At 42.5% G+C, this 10,901-nt stretch overlaps 1 protein-coding gene across 6 annotated transcripts in view; it reads right to left on the reverse strand.

Annotated features, from left to right (window-relative positions):
- LOC137802153 (glutamate receptor 4) overlaps positions 1-3,599 on the reverse strand; it is a 101,658-nt gene extending 98,059 nt beyond the window's left edge. For all 6 annotated transcript variants that reach the window (XM_068599771.1, XM_068599769.1, XM_068599768.1 and 3 more), the window contains exon 1: positions 3,110-3,599. In XM_068599771.1, the coding sequence (XP_068455872.1) occupies positions 3,110-3,200 (91 nt within the window). In that variant the 5' untranslated portion in view covers positions 3,201-3,599. The remainder of the gene's footprint in view (positions 1-3,109) is intronic.
- Between the last annotated feature and the right edge of the window lie 7,302 nt (positions 3,600-10,901).

The following is a 10,901-nucleotide window of genomic DNA, read 5'->3' on the forward strand; positions in this document are numbered from 1 at the left end:
TTCTTCATATACAGAGATCTTGACTATGCTGTTCATGGCTGTGCAAATGTCAGTGGTGTTTTAGGTTTGAAGCTGTTTGCTTCACATTTACTAATCTAACTTAAGGCTACATTTCTTGGGATTAGACAGTATAAATGTCACATGAAGCAAAATGCCAGTGCGTTCTTTTTATGGCTGACCTCTTTATAATGTAAACTTTTGAATATTGTACTCCTTTATGGTGCTCACTCATGTAAATCTCCTGCATCTTTTTGCATAACTCTAGTAATGGGTATAGAAAAGCACTGGAGCCGCTATGAATTTCATATAATTTCCACTATGATGGTTTCACGTCTCACTGACTCACACTCGCAACCGAATGCCCACAGGAGGTGTTATTTCCTATTTTACAATTTAAGAAAAAATGAAAATGTGTGTCATCTTGGCCACTGATCAGTAGGAATGCCGTTTACATATTTAGAATCAACACTTTTACAGCCAACTCGATGAAACAGAGCCACCTGATCAGTGGCCCAAAAGCTTCAAACTTCTGTAGTATGTAATTTATGCAGCAAAACTACGGTAAAATAAGACTCAAACAGCTGTCTCCAGGATGCAAGTCCTGTGTCTGTTTCGCCCATCCCAACTAACTAACAACTGACCTTCTAATAATGACTCAAATGAGCTAACATTGGAGCGAGTTGAATGTGCAATGTGTTGGGAGTAGAAACACGTGGTTCAAATATGAACATGCATCTTCAGCGGCAATTAAAAGAGGAAATAAATTAAGCTTTGACCTAAACTCTGCTTATTCAGCTACGACTTTCCCTTCTGCTAGATGTTACACAAATTGAGATGGAGAACAGAGTGTCGGGGGCCCAGACTTTGAAGCGTCGTAACGACCATATGCTCTGCCGACAATAAGACTCTCGGGGTTCCAAAGAGCGTGTCATCAAAATGATGACATCCAATCACAGCCTTTGCAATTCACACCTGCTGTTGACAGTCGTCCTGTTATGTCTGCTCGCTACTTTTGAACAGATCTTTGCATGAAAAACTGGGCTGCTCGTCAACAAACATAGCCGTGTCTTACGTCAAGAGACGCAACGTAGGACACCCGCCGGGGGACGACGCGATGTAAACTGTCGATGGTATCTATGATACTTTTAAATAGCCTATACGCTAATGTTACTAACTGTAAGAAGATAATTAAAGCCAGTGGAGCAGCCTTTAAGAAGAAGGAGATTCATTTTTAAGAGGAAAGAGAATTCTTTGCCATCTGAAGCTTTTTGACCGCAGCTCAAGGTATCAAGTAGAGGCAAAGTTAAGTGAATCTTTCATTTACACCAGGCTGAGATCGAAGTGAGCCAGATCACATCCAGATGAGCTTTGTCCGTCTAATTCTGATTGTGACGCATTCTGCTGCAACGCGTGCGTTTTTCCTTATCCAGATCACATGGTAAAAGGTGTAAATGGTCTTTCAATGTGCGGTTTCATTAAGTCTAAGAATCTGACAAGACCTCAATAAAAAAAATCTCTAAAGATTAAGTTTGCACGCACACACAGCAACTCAGATGTTGTTAGAATTTTCTTTAGAAGTGGCGTTAGCTTCAGGATGGTTAAAAGAGAACCTGTAGAGTCTTACAGAAGTATTAAGACCTTTTAGCGATGCGTCTTCACTGGTGTCAGAATGAATCTGTGCTAGTGGTGAAGCCTGTTTGCCATGGCTGTATTTGTGCACTTGTTTCTGTGTCGCAGGCATGTGTACACAGTAAATAACCCACTGCTAATTTGTGTTGATTTTCCAGTGACAATTATTTGAATTTGACAAGAGTTGATTGGAGAGATGTTTGCCGTCTCTGATAACTGATGAAGCTGTGTGATGGCTGCTCAAAACCACATTAAAAAAAAGGGCTGAATGAAGTCTGGTGGGTGAGGAATCACATAGTGGATTATTACCCTCTCAGGAGGTCAATAACAGGGTCGAGAGGGGAAATATTACGACACTGGTATTACATCAACAATGTTTGCAGTCAGAAATGTTGTTCGCCAAACGATAAGTGCTTAGGATTTGACAAACCTCATAAAAATGTGTCTGAAACTGCAGAAAACGTGTAAGCAAAAAAAAACAAAAAAAAACACACACAGCAGTAGTTTTGCTTAAATCAGCAGCAAACATTACTTGAATGTTCATCGTGATGGCAGCAGCTCCACGATTAAACCCCCCCCCACCACCCAGCTCGAGTGTCCCCAGTTCCAGGGGTGCCGTCTGTAAGAGACCCTGACCTCTGACCTCCCCCGGAGAGGCCGGGAATTCGGGTATCACGTTGGTATAAAAAGGACAAGGAGAATCATTTGAGCAGCTTGTCGTTTTTCATCAGCCCGACTGGTCCTGATGTGCCTCGACTCCGCTACAAGCAGGGGTGCAGTGGAGGGCAGAGCCAGGGAAAAAGTCAGTTGGAGCAAATGCTCGACACCCACATTTATTTTTGGGGACGGTTGTGATGATCACCAACTGGAGGTCACGGTTGGCCCTTCTTTTCATTCCCATGCATTTATTCAATCAAGTCCATAAAAAAGCATGAATCCATCACCTATTTTTTTCCACCCCACCACTGTTAAGTTGTGAAATGGAAACATGCAGATGAATACAAAACAACAAAAAAACACATAACAGAGTGAAAGAGTGGAGCTGTAAGGCCCCTGGGACCGTGGCTGAGGTTTAATGCAGCGGGGTCTGCGAGAGTGTTAACAGCGGTCAATGCACACGGGCGGGCTGCACAGGGAATACAAACACACTCTTTGCTGCTCTGATATGCTGCAGTGGCGGTGTGCACTGGGATACACACTGTAGCCTGCAAATAAAGCGCATTTGGGGTGGGTGTGTTTAAGTGTGTGTATGTGTGTGTCTTAAACATGCACAGCATCAACACAGGAGAGCACCCGGTTTGCCTGCACGTGATATTTTAGAGAAGAAAAATAAAAGACTGCGGAAGGAAACCAACAATTTCCACTTTGAGTAGTGCCGGGGTGCTAAATGGCAGGGCAGAGGCAGCAGACAGGACGTCCACACATTCGTTGACAGGATTCATTTTCTGGTCAGAATTAACATTAAGGCTTTCACACTCACCGATCTGAACGCTGCTCGGGAAAGCACCCATTGCCAGTCCCCAAAAGCCAGAGAATATCAACAGAAACCAGTCGCGGGAAGAAATCCTCATTTTGTTTCGGTTATAAACTGATGAGAGACATCGAGCAGGTTTAATTAACACCCCCGGGGCAAAAGCAACATCACAGGGTACCAAAAAAAAAACACACACACACAACAGAGATACAAAAAAATGTATCAAATGCCCGTTAAATATCCATGTCAGCCTTTGGATGTGGTTTTCTTGGATATCCCCCCGCAGTGCCGCTCGTTTGTGCCGTCAAACTGCGTCCGTCCGTCCGGCGCTGGAGATTTTGCGCACAACACCACCAAGATGAGCTGGAGCGGTGTGTGTGTGTGTGTGTGGGGTGGGGTGAGGTGGGGGGGAGAGAGGCATCAGCCAGCGGCGGCCAGTGCGTCTGGATGCGGCTCAACTCACATCACACAGCGATAACACACATGCGCCTTTTTTTTTTTTTACCCGACCGGGGCAGGCAGGAGGGGCGTCAGTCAGTCCGCTCAGCACCGAGCCGAGGAGAAGTCCCCGCACCTCGTTTACCTCCAAAACTTCCAGAGCGGATGATGCGAAAATACACTGTGTGTGGATGTCTGCGAGGTGGAGGAGGAGGACTGCGTGGCTTCCCAGAGGATGATGGTTCTACTGTGTGACACATTATTCCAGACGGGTCTTTAAAAAAGGTGCCATTTTAAAAGCATAAAGTGCCCACATTAATAGGATTAAATAATACAAAAAAAATGCTGTGAGGATTGTTGTCTGTGGACTTGCTTTTACAGGATTAACATTGTTTCACATAGTCTCACCTGCAGCTCAGAGTATGGTTGCAGTAAAAACTTCATGTTCCGTATTCAAACCGAAACACTTTGAAAAACCAAAACCACCGAGTTAGGTAGGCTTTAATTAACTGCATAAACTCGGTGAAATGTAAACGATATATCATAAGTAACCCACACTTACTCCAATCTCAAACACGAGACCCATTCAGCGAGGAAGTCATCACTTTTCTGAGCATCTATGCCACAGGTTTCAGATTGAAGTTACACGAAAGCTCAGTGCATCTAATTCAGACGCTAAAGGTGCCTTGTGAGTGGTACAAGCTCAAAGGGGCGTGGCAAAGAGGCGTGTTTGACATTTTTGGGGAATCACAGTAACATTATTTGAGAAATGGTCATTGCAGCTTCATGTTTCCAAGTTTCAGCAATAAAACCGACATGAATGTGTCTTTATATGCAGTACCACTAATGGCCACTAGATGTTGAGCGCATTAACACTTACTCTAAAATCAATGATACCTAAGCACTGGTACTTAAACTTCACACTTTGTGAAGTCTTTCTCAAGACAAGGGAAAGACACAGACTAAATGCACAGGTGGAAACGATTAGGGCGGGGCTTTGCAATCACACAGGGGAAAGGGACACAAGGAGGGAGGAGTCTGAAACCAGAACAGGTGAAGGCAATAAACAATCAGGAAACACTGGGAAAACCCAGAGCTACAGATGGGGGACAAAATCTACAAAGAACTGTGAAGAGGCCGGTTCTGGCTTATTCTCGTGCAGTCTGATACAACAGTCCTGAAAAAAATCCAACAACTTCATGAAAGTTACAGTGTTCAGTTTTTGTTGAAATTGTTCAGAGAGAGTTATTGATGGTCCTCTTGTGACGCAATATTGTGTTATATGCGGCCATATATCTGTATTATATTTGTCCATTCCATTTATATCAATGAGCGTGTAGGCTGAATAATAGAAACCCCACTCTGTGTCAGAGATCAGCTATATGATTAGTATGACGCTAGAGCCAGTTAGCTCAGCTTAGCATAACGACTGCAAAAATGAGTGAAACAGTTTGCCTGGCTCCTTGAAATGTTCCACTATTTGTTCATCCTGATGGTTTGGTGAACACTTTGATCAAACAAATGAGCTGACAACAATGGCCATTTGTCCCAAAAAAAAAGAGAAGCGTATTGACTTTAGAAAATAGAGACACATAATTCAATAAAATTGTCCTAAAAAAATATGTAAAACGCAATAGTGCTTAAACATTATTAAAAATCTTTGACTTCCTGAAGTTACTGTGTTCACTATTTGGGTTAATTGTACAGTTTATCAGTTGTTGTGGATCATTATTGTTATGTATTGAAGATAGTATGAAATATCCATACAATATGTCACTTAGGGTGACAGAGGTCGTCAGTTTACTGATTTTAGAAAATCGACTTCAGAAATAAAGATTGAGTTCCTGGATAAGTGAAAGTCAGTAATGAGACCTTCAGGAGGTGTAGGCTATAGTCTCGTCGGTGTGATGCAGTTAAAGAAGGAACTGCAGGAGGTGGTGAAGCTGCAGTTTGCTCAAATATGGGCGATCTGTACGTTGCCTCAGGTAGGCCTGCTTGAAAATGAGCAACTATGTGTGAGACACTATAGGAAGCAATGCAGGAAGTTGATTTAGTTTAGTCGATGTGGGAAAGACTGGGGGCAATCCCAGAGTGCCTCTGAAGGCCTTAAACCCTGAACCGTCAGGGACTTACTGACATCCTCTGTTAAATGGTTAAGTGTGAGACACTGGAAGGGCTTGACATGGTGTAAATACGAATGGCACTTTGCTGCACCATATCTCAATATCAACATATTCTAATCTCTGATTTCAATCATTTTTATTTTCCATCTTTAATCCTTAATGTTTCTGAGTACATGTCATTTGTCAGGCTGAACACACACGTGCCGTCTTTTGTTTTACTTATATTGTATGTCTCCATGCTTCCACCGGTAACCCCGTGTTTAACGTCACATTGCTATGAATTGTGGGTAATTCCTTTACCCTAAAACCCTCACAGACTTTCCAGGAATGTGCCTCAAAGTCTGTTAATCTGTGAGTGTGTAGATTGGGATTGGGCCTGGGTGCCATCACTAAACCGTCATGGAGAAAATCCCCCAAAACACAACTTCTGTCAAAAGGAGGAGGAGCACACATCTCCAATGTACTCGCTGCCATCGCAAATAATATAAATGGAAGCCCAACATTTGAAATTTAATTCAATTTAAAGAAGCTATTGCCACAGAAAACCATTTTGATGACTCCTCTGATCTCTGCGGGTTGAAACGTTATATCAAGCTGCACTTACAGACAAAGATCCCATCAAAGTCAGCTACCAAAAATACAATTTCTATAAAAAAAAAGGTTCGACCAACAGAAGCAGAGCCGTCTGGAACATGCATTTTCACATAAAGTTCCCAAGGTCAAAAATAATCTCCCATGCATTTTGTCCTGTGTGTCCTATTACATTTGCTACTGCAAAGGTCTGATTTCCCCACAGAGATCAATAACGATGAATATTATTTACACCCTTTGAGAAAATGACGTTTCGAGAGGCTGATATGATTCCAGTGAAGCCACTCATCAGCCTGTCAATATTTTTTTCACAAAACTATCATTATTGCACACGGGAACAAAATACATCTAAATGATAGCCACACGCTGTTATGAGCTTGAGTTTTTATTTTCTTTAAGCTTTGTTGCTACGGAGCAGAAAGTGGTCTCTCGCTGTGCAACAAATCTGCAAAAAGCAATAGTCCTCCATGGACTGTTAAGCTGATCACTTACTCCCTAATTGCAATGTCTGGATTTTCTGCCTGTACTCTTTTCTGAAATATTTAGTTTGGTAGCATTTGAGGATGATGAGGGGATGAAAGCACGAGGTTGTTTGAAGTCGTGTGCAATAAAATCGAATAAAATGTTCATTCGGTTCGTCTCCAGTCTGAAACCACTTTAGACAAAGGCGTGTGTTAGTTCAACTACTTAACATTTCTGATGCAATGTGTGACAATTAGGAACTGTACTTATGTTGGTAAAACAACTGCAACTGATTGGCTTTTCACTTCGCCGCTCAAGTCAACGGGAACAAGCATTTTGAGAAGGTTTTTATTGATAACCGCTGTGCTGCTTTGAGGTGGACTAGGTGTGTGAACAGCAACTCAACAGGACTTAATGCTTACATACTGTGTTACAATGGCTGCCTCAAAAACAGCATCAGCTAACTAGATTCTCAGCATTCTCTGGTTTGATGAATTTACAAAACACCCCAAAAAATTGTAGTCAGGACACTTAAAAATATTTTCAAGTGTGGCATGGAGGTCTATTGGGGGCGACTGTGGCTCAGTGGTGAGCAGGGTCATCCTTCAAGAGGATTGGCGGTTTGATCCCCGGCTCCGCTATCCCATGTCGACGTGTCCTTAGGCAAGACACTTAACCCGAAATTGCTCCCGGAGCCGTGCCTTCGGTGTGTGAATGTGTGTATGAATGTTAGCTACTCCTGATCGGCAGGTGGCACCTTAGTCCCGTCCATCAGTGTATGAATGGGTGAATAATGACAAGTAGTGTGAAAGCACGATGAGAAAGCGCGACTAGAAAAGTGCCATGCAAGTACAGGTCTATTTACCGTATTGAGATTTACATAAATGGCCATTTGGACACAGAAAAACATATATGAAGGATACTCAACTATCTGGATTTTGCAGAGGGTGTAGTAGAGAATAAAGTGTTTTCCCCCAATCTTCATATTGTGTTTTTATTACTCAAAATGAATCCTACAAATGCCGGTCACATGGCGATAATGAGCTCAACAGGTCTAAAAACGGGCTAGCAGAGGCCAGCGAGGCATCACTAAACGAGGAAGCAGAAAGCCATGCCCACGAAATCAAGGACGACAGCTAAGGGCAAGAAGGCCCCACTTTTTCTAATTTGAAAGCTTGTGTGAGCTCTTTAGAAGAGGCCGAAATCCCTCTCACGACGGGAGTTAACTCAGCTGGAACCCAATGTCGTCAATTTGGAGTCGATCAATGGCGATTTGGAGGAGATGCACTTGGGAAAATGTACATTTGCTCCAGTGCAGCAGGGGGGGACCCAGTATGAAAAGAACACTTTTCAGATAGGCAGAAGACGACATTACAGACTATGACTATACATTAGTGTTACTTTTGGCCGTGTCAATCGGTATAAAAGACACACACGGGTAGCTTCATTTGTCTTCTATTATTCTTGTTTTTGATTCAAAATGTTGTTCTGCGTTCCTGTTAATATGTAATTGCAAACCTATTATGGCCATTCATTTCTCTTTTTATGTTCATTGCCACAGTAATCTAGACACATCTGGCATCGTGCTCTGCGTCCTCAGTACGCCTCATGGGACCAGTGCAGATAAAAGAGACACCCACACTTCCCCAGGCATATTCTGTCAGTGAAATATGACATACACATTTTAATAAATCAGTATTACTGTAGAGGGACTAAAAAAAAAAAAAACATCTGTTACTTTCATTCTGACAATGACTCCTGAAAGGGTAACATGACTCACTGCGATGCTTAAAAAAATTTGACATGTCAAACATCAGGACGTGTTTAAGTATAACAATAATCCCGTTTATGACACATGAGACATTAAACACAACCTGGCAATCTAAAAAAAACAACAACGCTTAAATGAATTTATCTTCGGTGATCTAAAACAGCTTTCCGGGTAACGCAACGCAACAGTATGACAAATCCACATGAGTGTTAACACAGTTAAGTATATGAGGCTCGTAGGGGTTTGAAGGAAATCACTGCGTTACTATCCAATCATGTTAATTACATACCGGCTCTCCCCTCAGTACAATTAAAGAGTGTTATATATCTTTTTTGTCTACTACATTTCACAGGGAAATATCAAACACAAGCATAGTAGGCCATTTTTTCAGGGCTGGAACCCCCCGCGGTCAGCTGTAGCGACAGCATCCATCTGCAGGTTTACGGCTGACAGCGACCCTCCCTCCTCAGTCGCAGTACCTGCTGTGCTGCTTTCTCCGACGCTTCATTCATTAGCTGAAGTTCCAGCTGTTATTTATTTTCCCGTAAGGCTCAAAAAGTGGCAGAGCGATCGCAGCATATATCCTCGTGATTACACCTTCAGCACAAATACTTCAAAACTCAAACAAATCAGCGAGTTTAGTGAATGTTTGTGAATCAAATCCAAATAATATTTGCACTATTAGCATTAAATTGCAAAGTTAAGCATCGGAGCTCTTGAATTTTTTAACCATGGAAACACGAAGTGGCTGCTACAACAAAGACTATAGCTTGTTGAATATTGGAGGTGACTTTACGCTAAACGGAGTCTTTTAAATCTGATAACTTGCAGTGGATGTGGTTGTGTATCATACATGTGTGTTGTGGTAACTGGGGCTCAGAAGGTTTCTCAATCTGAAGATTGGCTTGATTGGTTTGATCCCTGGCTGCTCCACGCAGGGCAAGACACTTAACCCTCAACTCCCGAAGGCTGTGTAGCATTGTGCACATTGTGTGTGAATGATTAGTTAGTGCGACTGGGCAGGTAGCGCCTAGCATGGTAGCTGCCAACAGCCCTGCCATTGACCCTGTATTAATGGTTGTGTGACATGTGTAGAAAAGCACTTTGGGCGTAAGACAAGAAAGGTGCTTTACACGTTTATTCAACATTTACCATCTTTGATAGATGTGTACAAGTCTGTGTGAACTGATCAACAGACAACGGTTAATTAAACAATAGTGATGTAACCACTCCTGTTGCCAATCAGGAAGGGCTTAAGAGTTGTATTTCCAATATGTGACACACCTTTTCCTGCAAAGTCAGACATCCTTTTACAAATTGAACTGAAGCCTTTAGAAAGCTTTCTTCAAAACCACTTCACTTAGGCAAAAAAGCAGTCATTTTACCTTGCAGAACAGGACAGTTGCTGGTCTACTGCTGCCACGATCGGTTAGTGGGTTTGTGTGTGTGTGTTTGTGTGTGTATTTGTCCGAACCGATACTACGCCCACAGCAGTACATTGCTTAACTTCCGTGCCTGCCTGCAATTTATTCCTGTCTGCTTCTCCAAGTTGTGAGTGTTCCAACTACCAAGTGTATCTAACTGTAGATATAAACACACACACACACACACACACACACACACACACACACACACACACACACGTAGCAATGTCAATCACTCTGTGGGTAAACGCTGATAGGAAAGTAGTATTTTGACACTAAAACATACGTAATTCAACCGAAATTGTAAAGTTTGGATTTGAATACAAAAGGAACAGCAATGGGAAGCGAGGAAAGGACGCAGTGTTTAAATATGTTTGCAGGTTTAAGTTTTAAAGTCCGGTCCATCTTTGCGAGCTGGGACTATACAGTTAATTTCAAGCTTGGCGGATGGGGAACGGCTCTAAATGGCACAATATGTTAAACCTCGACTTCAGGAGCAGCTTTTCTTACACTGCTGCTACTCCCCCTCACACTCTGCTCCCAGTGGATGAGAGGCTGACCGACTTTATGAATGAGGTTCGTGTGTGTGTGTGTGTGTGTGTGTGTGTGTGTGTGTGTGTGTGTTTGTGTATGTGTGTGTGTGTGTGTGATGGATCTCTGCCATAACTCTAGAGTTGAACAGATGGGAAGCCTGCAGTAGGTTTTTCCTGCGCACACCAGGGGTGATGAAGAGTGTTGTTCAACCGCTGCTGGGGAATCCCACACACACACACACACACACACACACACACACACACACACACACACACACACACATACATGTGCTTGTTTTTGCACTCTTGACAATTCAATTTCCAGCTCTTGACACCAAGTTATTCTAAGCTGCTTTGAAAAGCATACAAAAATATATAAATCGTGAAAATTTCCAGGACTGTAGAGTAGAAAAAAAGAAAGGCAAAGAGATATGGCAAACTAAAAGGTTTGGAAAG

The sequence above is a fragment of the Clinocottus analis genome, unplaced genomic scaffold, assembly GCF_023055335.1.
Source record: "Clinocottus analis isolate CAN_PGR_092001 unplaced genomic scaffold, fCliAna1.0.p SCAF_5, whole genome shotgun sequence".
In the NCBI taxonomy this organism is placed as follows: domain Eukaryota; kingdom Metazoa; phylum Chordata; class Actinopteri; order Perciformes; family Cottidae; genus Clinocottus; species Clinocottus analis.